The sequence below is a fragment of the Cucurbita pepo genome, chromosome 7 (genome assembly GCF_057944985.1).
Source record: "Cucurbita pepo subsp. pepo isolate OVF chromosome 7, ASM5794498v1, whole genome shotgun sequence".
In the NCBI taxonomy this organism is placed as follows: Eukaryota; Viridiplantae; Streptophyta; class Magnoliopsida; order Cucurbitales; family Cucurbitaceae; genus Cucurbita; species Cucurbita pepo.
The window spans coordinates 4663414-4687634 of record NC_141804.1 but is presented as its reverse complement, the minus strand read 5'-3'; the positions used below and the strand labels follow the sequence as shown (position 1 = coordinate 4687634).

At 36.8% G+C, this 24221-nt stretch overlaps 1 protein-coding gene across 1 annotated transcript; it reads left to right on the top strand.

Annotated features, from left to right (window-relative positions):
• Positions 1–554: 554 nt before the first annotated feature.
• On the top strand, positions 555–4467 carry LOC111799028 (phosphate transporter PHO1 homolog 3). Its single transcript, XM_023682409.2, has 12 exons — positions 555–1329; positions 1550–1908; positions 1991–2039; positions 2114–2185; positions 2258–2387; positions 2460–2580; positions 2666–2924; positions 3005–3109; positions 3200–3394; positions 3513–3794; positions 3903–4039; positions 4130–4467. The coding sequence occupies exons 2-12, from the start codon at positions 1667–1669 to the stop codon at positions 4224–4226; spliced, it is 1689 nt and encodes a 562-aa protein (XP_023538177.2). The 5' UTR covers positions 555–1329; positions 1550–1666; the 3' UTR covers positions 4227–4467.
• The last annotated feature ends 19754 nt before the right edge of the window (positions 4468–24221 follow it).

Genomic DNA, 24221 nt, shown 5'->3' with positions numbered 1-24221 from the left:
GTGCGGGCCATGTGTAAGAAAGTAGTACACATTCAATTAGTCGAGATGTAAGACCATCTCTATGATGTTTTAAATGATAAGTTCCTAACATGATTGCATGTGTTTGCATTCCTAACCCAAAAAATGGGTCACTCACTAAGTATTCCTTAAAATACTCGAGTCATGTGCTACTTCTATACTTCAAGTAAAGATAAGACACACTGTATGCATGCTTGACAGCGACATCACAATCAAAGATCATGACACATGCATAAGATAGTCGCATTTAATTTCGTAGACTTTAAATTAGTATAGGGCATTACTGTTTTACGGTGGAAAACTAGATCATTACATTTTATCTCAAAACATATCATTAAAATATTTACACAATAATTTTTTATATATTAAAACTTTATTAAAACATTAAAGCTCACAAATTCTTAAATAAATTTAAAAATTTGAAGATGAAAATCGCATTATTGTAAAACTTTTTAATTAAAAAAAAAAACATAATAAAGAAAACAAAATAATGCCTCTTTTAGAAATATTCAAACACACTTCGTCTCCCTCGAAACGCGCACACACAGACACAGTCCCGATCAACCGTACATCACCCTCTGTTTCTATAATGCAATTTGCTTAGCTTTCTCCACAAGTCAACTTCCATGGCGCTTCTCGACAACCTTCAAACCTCTCTACCTTCTTTATATATATATATATGTATGTATATACACTTCAATACAATCACAGTGCCCTTCATCTGAGCCATGAAGTTCGGCAAGGAATTTCGCGCTCAAATGGTGCCGGAATGGCAAGCGGCGTACATGGATTACAATTTCCTCAAAACGCTTTTGAAAGAGATTCAGAGATTCAAGCTCACAAATGACCTTAATCTTCCTCCTCAATCCTCTGCCTTAAAGCGTAAGCTCACTCTCTACAGAGCCTTCAGCGGCCTCACTCATTCCTCTACTCCCACTTCCGATATCGAGAGGCAATCCATTCTCGTGACCTCTAAGCACGAGAATGACTCCAAGAGTTACAAGACCACGTTCCTCATGACCGCCGATCAAGGCTCCGAGTACGAACTCGTCTATTTCAGGAGGCTTGATGATGAGTTTAATAAGGTCGAAAAGTTCTATAGCTCCAAGGTGGAGGAGGTTATGAAGGAAGCTGAGATGTTGGGGAAGCAGATGGATGCTCTGATTGCTTTCAGAGTTAGGGTTGAGAATCCGAAGGGTTTGGTCTTCGATATGCGTGAGAAGACTGTTGAGATTACTCGTCTTGCTTCTGGAATTGCTGCTTCTTCCGCTGTTTTATCGGCTTCCACACCAAAAGGGGCAAAATCTGGAAGTGAGTTTTTCTTTTCATTTCTTTGATTTCGTGATTGTTCATGATTTGTTGAAACTAGATTATAATCGGTTAGATGATTCAATGATCTGATATTTTCCATTTATGAATGCTTTCAATGAGTTGATTAGTACTGGAAACTGAGTAGAAACTGAGTAGAAATTGAGTAGAAACTGAGTAGAAACTGAGTAGAAACTGTTGTAATGTATGTTTGGGTGAGCAGAGAGGCATCATGTGGGCATGGAGATAATAGAAGAAGATGGGGCAGCGAAGCTTGGGAAAATAGACGAGTCGAACGAATGTGTGGACGACATCGAGACGAAATTGGTAGATAAAAAGGATGAAGAAGACAAGTCCAGTAGAAGAAAGGGTGTTGGTGTTAGACCACCTCCACTGGAAGTTCTTGATCTTGTCAAAATCAATAATCCCATTGAAACACCTCGTTCAACCATCAAGGGCTTCCTTAAGTTCCCTCAAAACTCTGAACTCCAGTTCAGTAGAGACAATTCTCAAAGTTGAAGAACAACTCAAGCAGGCCTTCTCTGTGTTTTACCAGAAACTTAGGCTTCTGAAGAGCTTCAGGTAAAACCTCTTATCTTCTTCTTTGATCCGTTCTTTCAATGCTCTAATTCCTAATCTTTTCTCATTCATGCAATTTACTCAGCTTCTTGAACACACTCGCCTTCTCCAAGATCATGAAGAAATATGACAAGGTATTTCATTGAACATATCATCACAAATGCTTCCTTCCTTCCTTCTTTCTTATGTTTTTGTTATTTGATTGCAGATTACAGCAAGAGATGCGTCAAAAACATACATGGAAGTGGTAGATAGTTCATACTTTGGAAGCTCAGATGATGTGAGATATTTTAAATTCAACTAGTTCTTCAATGTTTTTTCTTCAATACTAATATACTATATACCACTGCAGGTTTCCAAGTTAATGGAGAGGGTAGAGAATACATTCATCAAACATTTCTGCAATGCCAATCGCAGCCAAGGGATGAATATTTTACGACCTAAAGCAAAGAGAGAGAGACATAGGACAACATTTTCCATGGGTAACTCGAACTGCTCAGATTAACTCATTATTAGGGATACACCTTTTTACTGAACACTAAACATTCTTGTAGGTTTTCTAGCTGGCTGTTCTACAGCTCTTGTTTTAGCACTCATCTTAATTGTACGTGCCCGGCGTCTTGTGAATAGCGACGGAAGCAAAGAGTACATGGAAACTATGTTTCCTCTTTACAGGTAACTACAACTCAACGTCATATTAACACATTCTCAATCTTAAACTTGGTTTGACATGTGAACTCTGACATGTTATGTTTTGCAGCTTGTTTGGATTGGTTGTTCTGCATTTGATTATGTACGCAGCCAACATATACTTTTGGAGACGATATCGAGTGAATTATTCCTTCATATTTGGTTTCAAGGAAGGCAATGAGTTGGGGTATCGTCAAGTTCTCCTTATTGGTTTTGGTCTAGCTGTTCTTGGACTAGGCTCAGTCCTCTCAAACCTTGACATGCAAATGGACGAAAGAACAAAAGATTTCAAAGCATTTACAGAACTTCTGCCTCTGTTTGCAGTTATTGTAAGATTTTCACATTAACCTTCTCAAGTGCTTCTAATTTTGCATATATAGTAGGGCCTGATCAAACTCTTCATATGCAGCTTGTAACTGCAATACTTATCTACCCGCTTAACATCATATATCGCTCAAGTCGTTTCTTCCTCCTCACATGTCTGTTTCACTGCATCTGTGCTCCGCTCTACAAGGTAAATTACGACGTCCATAATGTATATGTAAGCTCGGAGATACTGAAGTTGCTGTTGTAATTTTGAACTAAAACAAATGTGTTGTTTCAGGTGGTGCTCCCTGACTTTTTCTTAGCTGATCAGTTAACAAGCCAGGTGGAAGCACTCAGAAGTTTGGAATTTTACATTTGCTATTATGGTTGGGGAGATTACAGAATGAGAAAAACCACGTGCAAGGCCAACACTGTATTCCAAACCTTCAGTTTCATTGTTGCCGTTATTCCATACTGGGCACGCCTTCAACAGGTACTCCAATCTTGCCATAAGATCTTAGCATTGTAGAAAAAACACAAGGAACTCTCACAGGCTATCTGAACGTAGTCGTTTCGAGTTTAATATCATTTATTCTTTTGTAATATTGCAGTGTCTTCGTCGGCTGTATGATGAGAAGGATAAAATGCAGGCCCTGAATGGATTGAAATACTCGTTTGCTATCGCTGCTGTTTGCTTCAGGACAGCATACAGTCTGAATGAAAGAATGTATGTTTGGCGTATACTATCTTGGGTATTTTCAGTGATAGCAGCCGTGTCGGGCACGTACTGGGACCTTGTCTATGACTGGGGGCTTCTGCAACGCCATTCGAAGAATCGTTGGTTGAGAGACAAGCTCCTTATACCTCAAAAGAGCGTATATTTTGTTGCTATGGTGAGTAATATAATCTAATCAGTCAGAAAACAAGAACACATCTCTGTTGAAATGTTGCGTTTTTGGCGACTTCTAAAGAAAACGAAAACGAAAACGAAAATGTTGCAGGCATTGAATGTGGTGCTGAGACTTGCTTGGATGCAAACTGTGTTGAGGTTCAATTTCTCATTCTTGCACAAACAAGGCATGATTGCAATTGTTGCAAGCTTAGAGATCATTCGTCGTGGCATATGGAACTTCTTCAGGTAAACAGTTCACAGAATTTAAACTTTCATAGTCTATCATGATTATGTTAAACAAAAAAGACTGATACAATATTGAAAATAATGGTACAGGATTGAAAATGAACATCTCAACAATGTTGGAAAATATAGAGCCTTCAAATCAGTGCCTCTACCTTTTAACTATGACGAAGATGATAAAGATGACTGAGTGCTGATTCAGCTTGAATTTAGAACACATCTTCAACACCTTTTTTCTTTGTATTTGTTTTATTTTAACTTTGTGATCTGCGTAGCAAAGAAAGAAAAAAGAACCTAAGTTAGATGAGAAATGCATAAAAGAGAACCGATTGCTATCGTTTTCTTGCTTAGTCATCTAAAAAAAGATGGGGTGACCATTTTAGGTATGTAAGCATATGAATAAATATGATGTCCATTTTGAAGAAAAAATGTTTTTGCAGACATGGTGATCTTTCCGTTTCTACCGAAATAGTATATTGATCTTACGTCTGTTAGGTTGAATGGTGTTGTGACTTCTATGGGTCACGATCTCATATATATATACATACATATACATATACAGATGTGTACAATGAAGATTACATGATGGACCTTGATCTATGATAACAAACCCGAAAATCAAGAGATTCTCCTACTATGTATAGATACCTATTCTAGGTTTACAACGTCTAATTTTTTTTTTTAAACAGGGAAGCACAAACTAAACCTAGGACATCATTCTTATAGTGACATTGTATAAGGTAACTTAACTTCCATGTAGTTGTTCACGAGACTGATTTCACTTGTTTTGAGAATACATAAAAGATTCTATGTGAATTGCTTAAGTTTAGTATCGCTCCGTTGTCATGGGAAGACATGCGAGTGAGAGTATCATATACAATGAGTTTGTATAATAAGAGTGAATAATAAAATATTTAAGCTAATTTTATAAATTTGTTAATTGTTACTATTTCACGTGAAGATCATATGTAACTCAATCTTAATCTTAAGTAAGTTATGAACTTTTAGCTACGAGGGTTCGTCCTTTGATTTGTATGAGTGATAATGATTTTTTTTTTGTAGCCAATTCAATATGTCAAACATTTTTAAAACGTGACCAAATAGGGAGCTCGAAAAATAATTTTATGAGATGAAATACATTCTTACCCACAAAGTAAATGATTATTTCTCTTAAATGGTAATTTTGAGACTTAAACAATGTGACTTCAACTTATCAACAGCGGAGGGATGATTAGATCATAAACAAATTATTCATTAGAAAATCGAAGGTGGTTCAAAGTAAATAAATGTAATTATTAAAAAATCGAAAGTGTTCAAAGTAAATAAATGTAATTATAAGGGTTAAACAAACTTTGGATCTAATTGTAATTTCAATTCTGGAATGGTGACAAATAAAGGCGACATGAAAGTAAATAAAACAAAAGTAAAAATATGGTAAAAGTTTGTGCAATTTAAAAACTAACAACACCACAATTGAAACCGATTGAAAACAATTATAAACCGATACGATTCAAGGTTTATTATAGATTGGAGTCTCGGGATCGAGATACAACTTTAAATACTTTAAATACACAAAAGACCCAAAATTCACAGACTGACTAATGCTTTGGCATGACCCCATCTTTGACTACGTAGCTCCCAAATCCTCCACACTCGAACCAACCGTTAGCAAACACCGGAAAAAAAATGGTAAAATGGGGTGAGTATAAAAATATTTATTAAGTAGCTTGCTTGTAGGCTTTCATCATTTCCTTATCCTACTAAGTTCCTAGGGCCCTTTCACTAGGTTCTAGGAAGTTCGAGCCTAAACTCTATAACTATATGAGCATTTGGGGATTGTGCAAGTTGTTGAATCTTTGTGCATTTCAACTCAAATAGCTTGTTTTGCCTTGATAGTGAATGAGCGACATCTTGGGTTGTGCCGCTACCTCAAAAAAAAATCGGGTAGAATAGCGGACCCTTCCATAGGACTATAATATAAAGTCACACTAAATTTAGGGGAGCGATCCAGTGTATTAACCAACTACTACATCAACCTATATGGTCCCATACCCCCTCTCATTATGGGTTAATAGCACAGAGCACAGAGACTCTATTTAGGAGACTTTGGCCATTTCCACAAGGTGATGAGACCTAGTCGTCTTGATGCGCTTCCTTATCCAGCCCAGGCTTAACTCTACGGTACCGTTCCTGTAAACCTAATAATGCTATTGGGTTACTAGAGATGATAATGAGTGGAGATTCTAGTAACACCGTTCATACTGCTAACGTCCTAGAGAGCCACCTTAGTCATTTCTAAGTGTCGTGGAGGTTTACTAGGTTCCTAGGACGTCTAGGTGGCTTAAACACAAACTCTCAACTCCAAGATTCATTGTTTTAGCTCCTTGGGACTTTCTTAGTTTTTTAGCACTAGAGTTTAGATTCCTAATCGCCGCTCACAATCTTAACATGCTCGATCTATTGGAGGTATCCTAACATAGGTCATCGTTTAACTGACCTATCTCTAGCACCCTATTCTTATCTCTATGCAGACATCTATGCTCAACCGGGAGATCACACAATCAATCACTTGGAACAAACATGCACTCTCATGGATTCATGCAAGCTCAACCGGAAGATAGCATCCATCAATCCTCTAAACAAATATAATATCACAATATTTCATCCTTTTTTTTCTAGCATAATAGAAAACAGATAAAACAACATGCATTTCAAAATCTCATCATAGGGACATTTCAGTAATTTCTTACAACAGACATGACATTCTTAACTAAATTACTCACTTGATGCCCTATTCATGCATAATCTAACCATTTAAAGTAGGATATATGGAAAAACAATACTCTTCAACCAATAAATCATACTCTTTTTTTTTTTTTTAATCAATTCTTGAACAACAAAGAACATCGCTTTGAGCAACATCCATGAAGGATTGCTCGATCATGAAGGTTGAAGATGATTTTTCCGCACTTTTTCTCTAAGAAACCAAACTTTTTTTTTCTTTTTTTTTTCTTTTTTTTTTTTTTTTAACACTCGTGTTTCGGTGAAAAATTGAATGCCTATTTTTTTTTTTCTTTTAAAGTTCGAACATTCAAGATTTTATTGAGGATCTTGGAAGATGAGAGAAAGGAAAAAATGCTCCAAGAAAAATAATAATAAAAAATGATGAAATATTAGAAAAATAGGTCAAAGTAACCCAAGGGCAAAATGGTTATTTTCCCCTTGCCTAATTTGAGATATGGATTAGCCCTAAACAAAATGCTAATGATAAAAAAAAAAAGGAAGAAAAAAAGGAAAAAAGAAAAAGAAAAAGAAAAAGAAAACAAGGGTTTAGGGTTTTTAGAGAAAAAAATAACTTTGCTTCAAATGGTAGTTTGTAGTCCAAATTTCACCAAAGTTTTTTCACAAGAAATGCTAAGTGACTTTGAGAGAACCGTTATGTGTTTTTGATTTGTTCAAATTTGTCAAAAATTGACGAGGAACCGAAAGGTAAGTGTTTTGAGTTCTTGATTTTAATTTTCCTTCAATTTCGAGAGTTTTTCGTGGAATTAAATTCTGAATTTTTAGTATGTTGTTATTAGAGAGATTTCACACAAGTTTCATGGAATAAGAGTTGATTCAGATCAAAAGGCAATGTTCTACATAACATTAAGAAAAATTACAAGAAAAGTATCTTTGTAAATATAGATTAAAGGTCTACAACTTTCATGAAGAAATCATTTTGATTCAGATGACGTGGGAAAGATTAAAAAAAAAAAAAAGGAAAAAAAAAAGAGAGATTGATTTGAAAACTTCATCGATCTTTAGGAATTTTCGATCACAAGCTAATACCTGAGGGAAACCCATGAAGCAGGCAAACAGTGATTGCCTCTAAACGATGGTCGGACATGTGTCTCAAGGAGAGAGGGTCACGTGTCATCCATCCAGCAGAGGTACGCACTTCAAGTAGTTCGACTCACTTCGCCCAACCCGTCGACCTGAACGTAACCCAATTCAGTGCTCGCAACGTGATCCATCCACCTAATTCGACCTGTGACCCGCATCTCGTCTGGTTGCTCCACATGTTGTTATGAGAATATTTGGTAGAATTTCATGGTCGCGAAGGATTGAGCGTAGTACCTAGAAGTCGAATGCGCGAATCAAAAGTTGCCACGTGCCACACTGAGGGCACGCGTATCCTTCCTCCAAGCACGTCTATACTCTCGCGTGTGGAGAGCTCTCCTAGCACGTGTACCACATGTAGGTCTTTTTTTTTTTTTACCTCCGTTTGACCTTCGTTTATCAGTTTTTCATCTTGATTTTGATACTAACTCTAAGTTTATTTGATTTAGGTCCTACTAGGGAAATTTCAGAAATTTTGGAACTCCTAAAATGCATAAAATCTAGCTTGGGAAGACGCATCATCGAACTAAGTAACCACACATACATTAGATAAGTAATACTTCAAAGTATCGCTCGGACATGCTGTTAGGATCGCACAACAACGCACACGCTCGATCTAGATGATCACAAAGAGAAGGATAGAGAGAATTGCAAGGAGAACTCTGGCTAAAAGGATTTTTTATTGATGACTTCAGGCATGTACAACAAGAGAGTACAGAGAATAGAAAAGTACATCTAAGAGCTTTACTGGACGGGATATATATATGGTTCAGTTTACTAAATATAGCTTTACCAGATTTAACCATCTACTATATATAGCTATGTACCATATATAGCTTTACCGGATATAGCCATTGACCAAGCTATAAATACAGGGAGCAGACTCCATAACTCAACAATTCTCCCACTTGGAGACTGATCCTACACCATACCAATTAGGGCTTTGCATAGCTTTAATTTTCCAACATCAACACATTTTGTCAACATGTCTGCTGGATTCTTTGCACCCTCTATCTTCTCCAAACACATATCGCCTTCTTCCACTAACCTGCGAGTGAAATGGTACCGTCTTCTAATGTGTTTTGTTCTTGAATGATAGACTGGGTTTTTCACCAACTGTATGGCACTCTGACTATCTGTATAAAGGATCTTCTTGCACTGCTTCCGGCCTAATTCTTCTAGATAGTCTGTCATCCATATCATCTCCTTTCCAGCTTCAGCTATGGCCACGTACTCAGCTTCAGTAGATGAAAGAGCAACGCATTTCTGAAGCTTAGACATCCAACTCACTGCTGTTCCATCTATAGTGTAGATATACCCAGATGTGCTCTTGCTGGAGTCTACATCTCCACTCAGATCAGCATCCACAAAACCTTACAGAACTACTTTGCCATTGCCATAACAAAGTGTAGTATTGGATGTACCTCTCAGATATCTCAGAAGCCACTTCACAGCTTCCCAATGTTCCTTCCCTGGATTTGCCATGTACTTGCTAACAACTCCCACTGCATGTGTTATGTCAGGTCTAGTGCAGACCATAGCATACATCAAACTCCCAACTGCAGAAGCGTACGGAACTGATGCCATGTGCTCACGTTCCTCAACCGTCTTGGGAGATTGCCCCTTTGACAATTTAATATGATTTGCCAAGGGGGTAGTCCTGGGTTTAGCGTTATTCATCTTGAATTTGGACAACACCTTCTCAATGTACTGCTCTTGGGATAGATTTAATGTGCCAGCAGATCTATCTCGAGAAATCCTCATCCCAAGGATCTGCTTCACTGCACCTAAATCTTTCATCTCAAATATTGAAGACAAGCTTGCCTTCAGGTGGTTTATCTCCCTCATACTTGATCCAGCAATTAGTATATCATCCACATACAGGAGTAGAAACACATAAGAATTAGTGTATTTCTTGAGGTAGCAACACTGATCCTTTTCACTTCTGTGGAAACCACTCTTGCTCATGAAGGAGTCAAACTTCTTGTACCATTGTCTCGGTGCTTGTTTCAGTCCATACAAGCTCTTATTGAGCTTCACACCATGTGCTCCTTGCTTGGAGCTGCAAATCCTTCGGGTTGTTGCATATAGATCTCCTCATCTAGATCTCCATGTAAAAATGCCGTTTTTACATCCATTTGCTCAAGGTGCAAATTCTCCGATGCAACAATACTCAGTAGAATTCGGATAGTAGTTAATTTCACAACTGGAGAAAAGATCTCAGCATAATCAATGCCTTTTCTTTGTGAATATCCTTTAACTACTAACCGAGCCTTAAACCTCCTTCTGCCATCTGGTTCAACCTTGATTTTGAACACCCATTTGTTCAACAGAGCTCTCTTTCCTGTAGGCAACTCAGTCAGCACCCACGTATTATTCCTTTCAAGTGAGCTCATCTCATCATCCATGGCTTGCTCCCACTTAGTTGAATCTTCCACTTGTAGGGCCTCATCAAAGAACTCTGGTTCTCCTTCGTCAGTCAGCAACAGATAGTGTAATGAGGTTGAATATCTGCTGGTGCTCTAGTAGTTCTGGATGATCTTCTCAACACCTGTTCAGGTGCAACTTGCTCCACGTCTGGTTCTTCAGCAATAGGGTCAGCCACGTCTGGTTCTTCAGCAATAGGATCAGGAGTTTCTTGAGCTTCTGTTGTACCATCACTGTGTGAATTTTCTTGCCACTCAAATTCAACTCCCACTTGCTTCGTAGTCTTAGAGTTTATCTTCTCTCTGTCCTTGTACATGACATTTTCATCAAAGGTCACATCACAGTGTCTTAGGATCTTCATATTTTTCTCATCCCAAAACCTATACCCGAACATGTCAGAGCCATAGCCTATGAAGTAGCATTTCACAGCCTTAGCATCAAGCTTATCTCTCTTCTCTAGATCAACATGAACATATGCAGTACAGCCAAAGGTTCTCAAGTGAGAGTACTTGAGTTCTTTTCCTGTCCATACTTCTTCGGGCAATTTGAACTTCAAGGGTACTGACGGTCCTCTATTAATCAAATATGCTGCTGTGTTCACAGCATCAGCCCAGAATGCCTTTGGCAATCCAGAATGAATCCTCATGCTTCTTGCTCGCTCATTCAAGGTTCTGTTCATCCTTTCTGCAATACCATTTTGTCTTGCCTTACCGGGAATTGTTCTTATTAATCTAATTCCCTCAGCTGCACAAAATGTTATAAACTCTGATTTGTTGTACTCTCCTCCATTGTCAGACCTCAGGCATTTGATCTTCAAGCCGGTCTGATTTTCAACTTCAGCTTTCCACTTCTTGAAGGTGGTAAACACATCTGACTTGTGTTTCAGAAAGTAAACCCATACCTTCCTGCTGAAGTCATCGATGAAGGTGACGTAGTACCTTGATCCACCAAGTGATGAAACTGGAGATGGTCCCCAGACGTCTGTATGGACCATTTCCAACCGCACTTTCTTCGGTTCTCTGGCAGCCTTTGTGAAACTAACTCGTTTCTGTTTGCCCATAACGCAGCTCTCACAAAGACCCATATCAACAGATTTTAAGCCTTCTAAAGCTCCTTTCGCAGTGAGCATCTTCATTCCTTTGACGCTCATATGTCCAAGTCTATTGTGCCATAGACTTGAATTGGAAGCACTCTCAGCAGCAGCAGTCATGTTTATACACTCTGCAGTAGTGTATAAGGTTCCGGATTTTGTGCCACGCGCAACAACCATGGCGCCCTTCACAATCTTCCAGGAACTCTTTCCAAACTCTGCTGCATAGCCTGTGCTATCCAACTGACCAATAGAGATCAGGTTCTTCTTGAGACCAGGAATGTATCTGACATCTGGTAATGTCCATTGATTTCCTGCTGGAGTTTGTATGGAGACATCTCCCTTTCTTTCAATCTCCAAGGTTTTATTGTCGGCAAGATACACCTTCCCGAAATTTCCTGATTTGAAATTTCGAAACAATTCCTTACTTGGAGACGAATGGAACGATGCACCTGAATCCAAAATCCAGGATTCAGCTGGGCTATCCACACTAAGGATTAAAACGTCCTCAGCATCTTCTGTTGTGTATATAGAATCATCATCATCTTCAGATTTATGATTCTGCTTCTTTTTTAGCTTTGTACAATCTGTCCGAAAGTGTCCTTTTCCCCCACAGCTCCAACACGTTACGTTGGGTTTGTTTGGAGATTTTCCCCGGTTCTTTGATTTTGAACGCCCATGTTTGTTCGAGCTCTTTGATTTGCTTCTTCCCCTTCGATCAACACTGAGAGCATTGCCTGATGAATCTCCAGTTTCCCATTTGCGAATACTTTCGCTGAGAACTACATCTCGAATTTCATCAAACTTCAGTTTATCAGATCCTCGGGAACTGCTGATTGCGGCAACAACAGTATCCCATGACTCGGGTAAGGATGACATCAAAATCAACGCTTTAATTTCATCTTCGAAATTAATTTCCACCGAACCCAGTTGACTTATGATCATATTGAATTCATTTATATGATCCGCAACACGTCCACCTTCAGACATCTGTAGATTGAACATTCTACGCATCAAATACACCTTGTTCATAGCCGACGATTTTTCATACATATTTGACAGCGCCTTCATCAGATCTGACGTTGTCTTCTCCTTGATGATGTTAAACGCCACGTTTCTGGATAGCGTCAACCGGATCATCCCTAAGGCTTGTCGATCCTTGAGCTTCCACTGTTCCGTGGTCATGGTATCCGGCTTCACCCCCAACAGAGGTTCGTGAAGATCTTTCTGGTACAGATAATCTTCAATCTGCATCTTCCAGAAACCGAAATCGGATCCATCGAACTTCTCAATTCCAATCTTTTGAACTTACCATCTTCACAGATCGTGGTGAATTTTGCCTTGCTCTGATACCAGTTGTTAGGATCGCACAACAACGCACACGCTCGATCTAGATGATCACAAAGAGAAGGATAGAGAGAATTGCAAGGAGAACTCTGGCTAAAAGGATTTTTTATTGATGACTTCAGGCATGTACAACAAGAGAGTACAGAGAATAGAAAAGTACATCTAAGAGCTTTACTGGACGGGATATATATATGGTTCAGTCTACTAAATATAGCTTTACCAGATTTAACCATCTACTATATATAGCTATGTACCATATATAGCTTTACCGGATATAGCCATTGACCAAGCTATAAATACAGGGAGCAGACTCCATAACTCAACACATGCTAGCATGCAACCATCCTTACCTTAAGTATTTAGAAATGGCAAGTTAAGAACTTCAAAAAGGCATTTTTGGATGAGTATGTGTTGTATGTATGTTATGAATATTATCATTAGGTTGAGATTTTCTGAGAAGCATGCTATTTTGTGTTTTATGCAAAGCTAAAAAGAGAGTATGAATGACTAAAATACAAGTTAGGCAATATGGATGAGCAAGCTATGTAAGACGTAAGAAATTATCAAAATCCCACTACGATGAGATTTGTGTGAATGTTGTTTTATATACTTTCCGCTATGTTGGAAAGAAGGATGAACTATTGTTATCTGAGCTTGTAACGACCCTAAATTTCCACATATCTAAAGTCGCCACTAACGTCTCATGCTCATTTCTAATGCAGGATATAACTCTAAGAATGTTCGTCTTTATTAGCGAAAAAATTTAAAACTTCATAATACGTTAAACCATTAGAAAACACTGTCGTGCTTACGTGTTTCAAACATCATGCTAGAGTTCAAAATAAGATAAAACAATTACAAATTAAATAATTGAAACAAATGAAATGCAAACACCCTATCCTAACCAAGACTAGGAATTTTAAATATGCAACTATTCTATGCACGCGCCACAGTCTGATCACGATGCCACTGTAACGGCCAAAAATAAATAAATAAATAAGAAATTATTATTATGTAAAATAATAATAATAATAATAATAAATTAATAAATAAGTAAATAAAAATAATTATTCCCTCATCTCGTCACTCTCCCCAACAATCTCTCCTCAACCCACCTGATAGTTGGGAAAACAGAAATACCTGCGTCAAATTTATAGGAGATGGATTTGCGATCAAGATTTACATGGGAGGGAGAGAGATTTGAGATTTCTCTGTAAGTTATATCTCAGATCTCTTTTTTTTCTTTTATCCAATTATTTAGTTTTATTTAGCAATTTACCTGGATAGAAAGATCGTCAACCAATAGCAGAAAAAATAGAATCGATTAAATTGGCCAAAATAATTGCTAACCTAATTGAAAAGGTAGTAAACAAAGTAAAGAAGATTAAATTGGCCAAAATAATTGCTAACCTAATTGAAAAGGTAGTAAACAAAACTAAGGAAGAAGGGTTAAACAGATTTAACATATCAGAATTTCTTCTCGGCAAAAAAAAAAGGTTCAGATTTAGTTTTCCTTTTATATTATTTAATGATATTAAAAGTCATCCTCAAACACAGGGATAATTAAAAGAAGGGAAATACAGTAAGAGACCGGGAGAGAAGATTGTGAATATAATTGAAATTATCTGGAAAATGTTAAAGAGTATTAAACACTGTAAGAGAAAATAGAATATCTGGAAAATTTTAATGGGTATTAAATGGTTTATATGAAAATAATACTATAACAAACGTATATAAATATTTCAAGACCTAACTCACGTTCGCATGAAGTATAACACATGGATCAATATAAATTAGAGAAACAATTTTGTAGAAATTCAAACTCAGAACTGATGTCATGGGCTCACATAGGTTGACTTGGAGTTCAATGGGCTTTCATTAAGAATAACGACGGAATCGAACTTTCATTAAGGATATATTCGTGACAACGACTTAAGCTAACCAGGTAAGTGACCTTACTATCGGCATGATTATTTTTTGATGTTGACACGTGCCCTGTGGTTCTGTACGTGTCATATATATTGATATGTGTGAATTGTCTGTGGATCGATATGCTTCCTATATGTTATGTTATGTTATATAATATGTGGATTGTATGATAATAATTATGGTATGATGTGCTCTAGGAGATGTTTGAGATAGGATACGAGAAGGATGCACAAAACAAAATGTAACGATAGGAGTAAGATACGTTCACGAAACGTTAAGGTTAGGTTACATACCGGAGTGCTATGGATAGGAGAGATTGATGAAAGAATATGGTTAGGTTATGGGTAGAAAGGGATAGGTTTGTGATAGATTGATAGAACGATGGCGTTAGGATACGTTCTGGTGATGATATGACTAAGGTACGTCACGTAATGATATGTCTGCGATAGGTATAAGAATGTTAAGGCTATGGTAAGTTAGAGAACGATATGACTATGAAGTGTTTACGTTATGACTTGGTTATGATATGATACATTGTATGCTAGATTATTGTGCTTAAGTACGAAATCATGTGAACGTGAATGTATGTTATTTATGCTGCTTAGTTGATATGATATGAATGCATGTGACGATGTGTGGCCCTTGTACGATTATGGCTTGTTGTATGGGTAATGAAATGTAACTGAATAAATTGTATGACATGAAATACGGTAAATTGCATGATACATAACCCCGCTAGGAATATGTATGATATGTAACGAAATGAGAATGAGAATGACATGTAAGCATGAAAACGTGACACGGGGTTATGTTCATTAAATGATGACTGTAGGACTAGTGGGACCTCATGCATATTGTGTGATCATGCATTTGGGGGGATACCCCTATCCCATCACGAGGGTACGAACGCGTACATCCAAATGGTAGGACAACGATCATTATGCCCTGCATAGCGCTGCCGTGACGGTTTTAGTTTTAACGGGTCCCGGTGGGCCCCCAGAGCATGCCCACCGGCTAGGGACAGTGGCCCAGCGGTGTGCGAACTAGCTGGTAAGCCCATACTCGCACGTATGGGCTGCGTGTAGAGTATATGGTACACGTCCACGATTACCTGTTAGGATTACACCGTAGGAAAAATGAAACGAAACGAAATGAAAGATAGGTCCCATCATTTCATTGCATGTGATTATTGCATTTAACCCCAATAGTGGGGTCACTTACTGAGTATTTCTTTAAATACTCAGGCCATGTGCTACTACATTTTTCAGGTTAAGGCAAGGCATTCCTGTACGGCTGACGACGGCATCGCAACTCGAGATCATGGCACATGCATAGGATAGTGGTATTTATTTTCTTAGATTTAGGATAGAATATGATGTTTTAAACTTAAACGTTTATTTATTTTATTTCGGGTCTTTTGTTGTGTCGTTTTAAAGATGTTTTCGAAACACGTAAGTCCATGGCTGTGTTTTTAAGTTAAAGGTTATGTTTTATGGAATTTAAATGAAGTCTTCCACATTCAATGTTTATGGTATGTATACAGTAGCGACCTTAAATTAAGTAGAAAATTTCGGGTCGTTACAGCTATTGTCAACCGTACATGGGAGCCTTGCCTTTACCTGAAAAACAATATGGCACACGGCCTGAGTATTTCGAAGAAATACTTAGTAAGTGACCCCACTATAGGGGTCATGCTAATGCAAACACATGCAATCATGAATTAGGGACCCATCTTTAATCATCTTAAGGGTGGCCTCCAGTCTCGGACAAATTGGATGTGTAGTACTTCCCTACACACGACTCACACCGAGTGTGAATCCCCAGGGCGCGCACACCCCTGGACCCTCTGATCAAGCTAATATGTAGCAATGTCCAGAGGTCTGCGGAACCCCATAGTGTCATGTGCCTCATGAACACCCTCGTCTATGTGTATTCGCACTTGTGCGCATTTGTGCTCATCATACGGTGCGCGTCCGCACTCATCATCTCTAGGGGAAGTAGCCCTATGCTTATGAACATACAATATGCATGAGGTCCCTCTAAGTCCAATTATACATCTCTTCTGACACAACCCTCTAGTCTCATCTCTTGGTTACACTATGTAACACGTGCTCGTGAATATTTACATTAATATCATTTTCATACTCTTAGGGTTGTGTCCTATGTCGATCTAGTGATTCTAAATTTTTGTTGGGTAGTAAAACTTAAATTGAAAATATTTCAATATTATTTCATGATGCTTGAATCATCAATCCAACTATGGTTTGTTATAATATTATATTCTCGGGTACAAATAATAATAATTTCTCACATATTCCATTGTCCTTCTCTATGTTGTACCACTTTGTTTCTTTTCTCCCTGTATTTTTTTTTTTCTTTCCTACAAATGACTATGCAATTATAAAATAATTTTCAATCAATTCTATTTTCTTTTTTTTTTCCTAGCATGACTCTCCAATCAACTGAAGCCATTTTCAATTTTGATTTCTTCTCTTTCCTAAAAATAACTCTCATTAACCGAAGCCATTTTCAATCTGTTTTTCTTCTCTCTCCTAAATGACTATCTAAGCCTATTTTCAATAATTCCAATTTTCCTTTAGTAAAAATGCTGATGCATCAATCATTTGTGATTTTCTTCTCTTTCCTAAAAAATGATGATCTAATTTAGATGCAATTGATAAAGTTATTTTCAATCGATTTTGATTTTAGATAAGATATCCAAAAATCCAAATAATTGAAAAAGAGATCTAAGATAAGTTTTCTATCCCTTGCAAAAATAAAAGAAAAGAGATCTAACTTACCGATAACTTTTCTATTTCTTCCCCTTCCTATCAAATTTGCTTGAAGTGAAGGTCATCTTCAATTTTTCTCCCCCAAAATTTGTCATCTTTCCTTTGTTTCTCTCTTCAATTTTTCCCTTCCCAAAATTTGCTTTTTTTTTTTTTTCCTGCTTTGTTTCTCTTTTTGCAAATCATTGGAGGTGTTGGGGGAGATTATTCGGAATGTGGAGAGAGTCAATAATTTATTTATTTTTTTTTTTAATTATTATTTACTTATTATTATTATTATTTTTTTTAATTATTATTTACTTATTATTATTTTCTCTGTTTTTGTTTTTGTTTTTCTTTTTTTTTTTTTACGGGTACTTACAATCCCTCGCAAACTGGACTTCTTTTACCCCTATCACTTCCTCTTCCACGCCCTCTTGGTGGCATGATCTATAACCAACATATAATCTATTAAGTCTACGACCCTAACATATAAGCATACCATATATATCATTATATCACACATATGATTCAAACATCAATAGCATTCACATAACCATTTATTATCTTTTGTATGACATTCTTGACAGCGACAGTCACCAGTAGTGTGGCCATGGAAACATGTTGAGCCTACCTCGTAGGATGGTCTACATAATCTATAAACTTGGGGCTCTGATACCAACTGTACTGATCCTATTTTTCACTATAATAAAGTCGCTACTATATGCACAACATGACCAATGTGTGCGAAAAACTTTCATTTAAAATATCTCACAAAAGATGTCCTAGACTTAACATTTAAAAATAAATTCTTTAAAGCAACATACTCATAAATAAAAAAGTCAACCACATAAATTAAATAAAATAAACCAAACCTTGAACTAACCTATGGGCTACTAAACAGGCATAAATGTGATTGCCCTAACTCTGGGTCCATGGCCATCATCGCGACACTATTTTTCGTATTGGGTGCCTTACCCTTACCTAAAAGATAAGAGCAGCACATGAATTAAGTATTTTAAGAAATACTTAGTAAGTAACCCCACGGTTGAAGTTGGAAAATACAAATACATGCAATATGGTAGGACATATCCTTTCAAAAGCATCATAGCATGGCCTAAGGAAGCTTTCTAAACCTGGCAGGGTTGCATGTGTAGTACTTTCCGACCCACGACCCATGCACGTGTACATGGGCCCACCAGTCGGGCTCGCGTACCCCTTGGTTCTGCTCGGGCTAGCACTTGCTAACGGGCTGCCAGACACTAGGGAGGAAAAGGGTTTACATAAAATCATGGCAAACATAAATGTCATATGGTACGCATCCTTACTAAAGTATCCCGATGCATATGAAACACAAAAATGCATGAGGTCCACATAGCTTACATTCATGACATAAATTTATGATGCAAATCAAACCATTCATTTATAAAATAATGAATCTATGAATTGTGCTTACATAATTCCTGTCAAATCTATCGTATGAACATAGCTTACTTGGCATGGTGTATGGAGGTTTATGCATCATGGATTATCAATAACATAACATATCACCACAAAATGGAATAGTCATACTATAACATATCTTATAAACATGACATAACATAACATAGCATAAAAATCATAATTATGACACGTGTAGAAGCCACAATTCATCCAACCAAGCCAATAGTAGACCTACTTACTTGGTTGGCCTAGGGCAGCATTGTGAGATCCCACATTGACTGGAGAGGAGAACGAGACAATCCTTATGAAGCTGTGAAAACCCTCCCTAGTAGACGCATTTTAAAACCGTGAGGCTGACAGCGATAAGTAACGAGCCAGAGTGGACAATATATGCTAGCGGTGGACTTGGGCTGTTAAAAATGGTATCAGAGCCAGATACCGGGCGGTGTACTAGCGAGGACGTTGGGCCCCCAAGAGGGTGAATTATGTTGGTGTGCCAGTGAGGGCGTTGGATCCCCTACGGAGGCGAATTGTGATATCCCACATCAATTGGAGAGGGAAACGAAACATTCCTTATGAGAGTGTGAAATATCTCCCTAGTAGATGTTGGGATATGCCCTAAAGCCTCATAATTAATTATTTAGTTTTTAACAATAATTTATATTATTTTATTTGTAATTTAATTGTTATCCTGTATGAAAATCCAAGGTTATTAATATAATCTTGAACAGTATGTAGTTGACATACAAGAGGATCGTGTTCAAGTAATAACCTAAAGAGTCTATAGTATATGGATAAGGTTGGGTGTCTTATCCTAGTAACACTATTGATACGGCTCACTTTGTAATCGTTACAAATGATTTGATCCAAATCATTCATGTGGAGACATGTAAGTGGGGGTATCCTATACAATGAGTTTGTATAAGACTGGACCAAGAAATATTTAATCTCTCTTTATAAATCTGTTAATTGAGAAGATTAATATTTCACATGATGATCATATGCGACTCGATCTTAATCCTAAGTGAGTTATGAACTCCTGCCTGTAAAAGGGCTTGTCCTTTAATTTACATGGGTGAGAATGGCTCTTTTAGCCGATTCAATATGCTTACTATTTTGGGGACTTGACCAAATAGGGAGTTCGAACATAATATCATGAGATTGAATTCACTCCTTTTCATACAAGGAAAGTAGATGAGTTGTTCACTTAAGTACTGATTTCGGGATTTGAACAATGGAGCCCCACCCTCTCATTGGCCCGAGAGGGACTTGGTTTATGATTGGATCATAGACAAATTGTTCATTAGAGAATCAATGGTACTTAAGGTGAAAAATGTAATTACAGGGGTAAAATGGACTTTTGACCCAGCTGTAATTATGAACAACTCGTGAAGGATCGACTTGCTTGTAATGATTATATCAATGGACATAACTTGTCCTATAGTGCATAAGTGCAACTCTAGGTCTAGCGGAGTGACCTATAGTTAATGAATGAAAATTAATTAATTAAAGAGTTTAATTAATTAATTTTGTATCAGAGCTTATAATCTTTAGGTCCATAAGATCCCCTTGCTAGCTCAGAATAACGCTAAATGTTCAATTTATTTGAAAGAAAATTTGAAATGTTCAAATTGATATTTAATATATTAGATATATTAAATATAAAGGATAAAATAAATTTAATTTGAAATGTCAAATAGATAAAATATATTTAATTTGAGGGGTTGAAATTAATATTTAATATATTAGATAGGTTTGAAATTAATATTTAATATATTAGATAGGTTAAATATAAATAGAGAAAAATATATTAATTTGAAGGGTTTAAATTAATATTTAATATATTAGATATATTAAAAGAGAAAAATATATTTATTGTATTAAATTTGAATGAGATTCAAATTAATTAAATATATATTAAGACATCTTATAATATCTAAATATGATTTGTATAAGGTATTATATCCTAATATATTAAATAGGCAAATATATTATTTGGCAAAGATTTTTCAAGAGTCCTTATAAAAATGACCCTCGGGTTGAGCCAACATATATCAGTCTCTCCCACTTTCTCTAGAGAATGAAATTATATCTCTAAAGAATTCTCGAAACTCTTTCTTCTTCTCCAATCCCTTTGAGATTTTCTTTCAAGAGGCTCCCATAAACCTTGGCCTTGTGTTCGGGTCATAGCAAGGAAGATCTTGTGGAATGTTGAAGAACTTCTACATGGTTGGAATACTCCGAGAAATCTTGCAAGCTAGGGTTTCTAGGAACGTAGAGTTCTTACTCTCGCATTTATTGTTTTTCTTTTAATTCATAATAAAATCAAAATGGTTCCCAATGCTTCCGCTACGTGGATGAAGAGTTCATTCCCTTCAGTAAACACGTTTTAAAATCGTGAGATTAACGGTGATACATAATGGGCCAAAGCGGACAATATATGTTAGTGGTGGACTTGGGCTGTTACAGGCGTCACTAACAATCCTAAAGCTGTTTCACATCTGCTTTCCAAGTATGATTTCAATTCTATATGGACCCACGATACCGAGTTAGGACATGATATACAATTTAATTTATCCAACAGTATCAACTAATTCAACTTCTAGCTAAAAAGTAACTTACATGGACCAAATAGAGGCCATATTAACCTCCATTGGTCCCAAAAGTGTCATAAACAACTCTAGAATGGCCAACATCGTTAGGCTCTATTGAGATTTATGTCATAAAGCCTTGTAATTAATTATTTAATTTTTAATAATAGTTTTTATTATTTTATTTACAATTTCATATTATACATGGTATGAAAATTCAAAGTTATTAATGTAATCTTGAACACTATGTGGTTGACATACAAAAGGATCGTGTTCAAGTAATAACCTAAAGGGTCTATAGTATATGGATAAGGTTGGGTGCCTTATCCCGGTAAAACTATTGATACGACCCACTTTGTAATCGTTACAAATAATTTGGTTCAAATCGTTCATGTGGAGACATGTAATTGGGGTATCCTATACAATGAGTTTGTATCAGACTGGACCAAGAAATATTTAATCTCTCTTTATAAATCCGTTAATTGAGAAGATTAATATTTCACATGAGGATCATATGTGACTCAATCTTAATCTTGAGTGAGTTATGAACTCCTACATGTGAGGGCTTGTCCTGTATTTTGCATGGGCGAGAAGAACTCTCAGCCCGATTCAATATGCCTACTATTTTGGGAACGGACCAAACAAGGAGTTGGGAACATAATATGATGAGATGGAGCTCACTTATTTCCATATAAGAAAAGTAGATGCGTTGTTCTCTTTAAGTACTTATTTCAGACTTGAACAATGGGTCTCACTCTCTTATTGGCTCGAAGGGACTTAGTTTATGATTGGATCATAAACAAATTGTTCATTAGAGAATAAGTGGTACTTAAGGTGAAAGATGTAATTACATGGGTAAAACATATTTTTGACCTCATTTTACCTCCTGTAATTATGAACAATTCGTGAAGAATTGATTTGCTTATAATAATTATCTCAGTGGATAGAACTTGTCCTACAATGCATGAGAGATCAACTCTAAGTTATAGTAGAGTGATATATAGTCAATTAATTAAAGAGTTTAATTAATTAACTTTGTATCATTGTGGTCTATAAGGTCTCTTCCTAGATCATAGTAACGTTCAAATTAATATTTAATATATTAGATATGCTAAATATAAATAGAAAAAAAATATATTAATTTAAATGATTTAAATTAATATTTAATATATTATATATATTAAAAGAGAAAAATATAATTATGGTATTTTATACGTTAAATATTGATACATTAAATAAAAATATATTTGAAATTTGAATGAAATTTAAATTGGTTAAATAAATTAAAATAGGTTAACATTCAAATATTATCATAATATATTAAAAATTAAAATATATTATTGGATAAATATTAGTGGACACAACCCTATCACGCTCTCTGTATAACTAAACTTTCTCGGTAGAGAATTCTTTCAAACTTTTCTCCTAGAGAATTTCTCCTTCTCTAGAGAATTCACTTGACACTATCAAAGAAGATATTGTGAAATGTGAAGAACTTTCGCATGGTTTGAATAATTTGAGGAGTTTTGCAAGCTAGAGTCTCTACAAAGATAGAATTTTTGTTCTCATATTTATTGTTTTGTTTTAATTCTTAATAAATTCAAAACAGTATCCAATGTTTCCCCTATATGGATGAAGAGTTCATTCCCTTTAGTTTCATGTACTGAAACATCGAATAGCTCAAAACTGAGTCGATTAGCCGATTTGGAACTGCCAAAAAACACGAAATTGAGTCGGAACGAGGTAAGAGTCAGGTCAGGTCGAGGGCACGAGTCACATGGATGGGTTGAAGCGCGAGCTGGGTGTCACGGTCATGCTCGTCCAAGGCGTGTTGCCCATGGCCGCATGCCCATGACAAGCCCAACCCTTTTATGTCTTTTCATATTCTAGTGTTTTACTTTTGTATTTCTAGAAAGTATACGTTTCAGAAATATCATGTCTAGGTCTGTCAGACATGAAATGCCTCAGAATGTACTATCAGGGGATACGACTAGTTGTCAACTTCTCCCTACCCAAGGTTATATACTGTAAGCCGTTGTTATTTCTCTCTTGCTTGCTTATATAACGTCTCTTTCAAATATCTCTCTTTCGAAAATCTCTCTCTGCCCTCATTTTCTAAAACCTTCTCTTAAAACCGAGGCCAGAGGCTCGAGCATACGTCGCTTGGCCGTAGGCGACGCAAGAACGAATTGGCTTAGCTCACTTGTCGTTGGAAAGTGAGTGCCCCACAATCGCAAGTCCGCTGCCATTAAAAGTGCGATTGTGACAAGTGGTATCAAAATCTTGTAAGCGCCGTGAAATAGCAAAGACCGAAAACATGTCGACGACAAAGTCGACACCCAAATCACAAGCCTACCGGCTTACTTTAATAGAGGAGAAAATACTGTTCGTCAAAGAAGTCCTTGACACCATCCGCTTCCTGAAAGCACGGGTGAAAGAATTGAGTGGAAAAGTCGTGGAGATCGACGCAATGGGTCGCCTGGATGGGTTGCCAATCGCAGAACTAATGTTTCGAGTGACCTCACTCGAAGAAAAAGTTGCTCCTACGAGCAGCCCAAGACCGTCTAGTAGCCCCGATAGCTCTGTTGCGCACAAGGAGGGACGTGGCAAAGAGTTCGACGTGCTACAAAATACAATGATGAGTTTGTTCAACGGATTAGCTGACGAATTCAGAACAATGATCGATGACATCCAAGAAAAGATGTCCA

Coding starts and splice junctions, on each gene's coding strand:
- LOC111799028 (XM_023682409.2), top strand. CDS start 1,667: ATGAAGAAGACAAGTCCAGTAGAAGAAAGGGTGTTGGTGTTAGACCAC. Junction 2,186..2,257: donor ACTTTGGAAGCTCAGATGAT/GTGAGATATTTT, acceptor ATACCACTGCAG/GTTTCCAAGTTAATGGAGAG. Junction 3,110..3,199: donor TCTGTGCTCCGCTCTACAAG/GTAAATTACGAC, acceptor GTGTTGTTTCAG/GTGGTGCTCCCTGACTTTTT.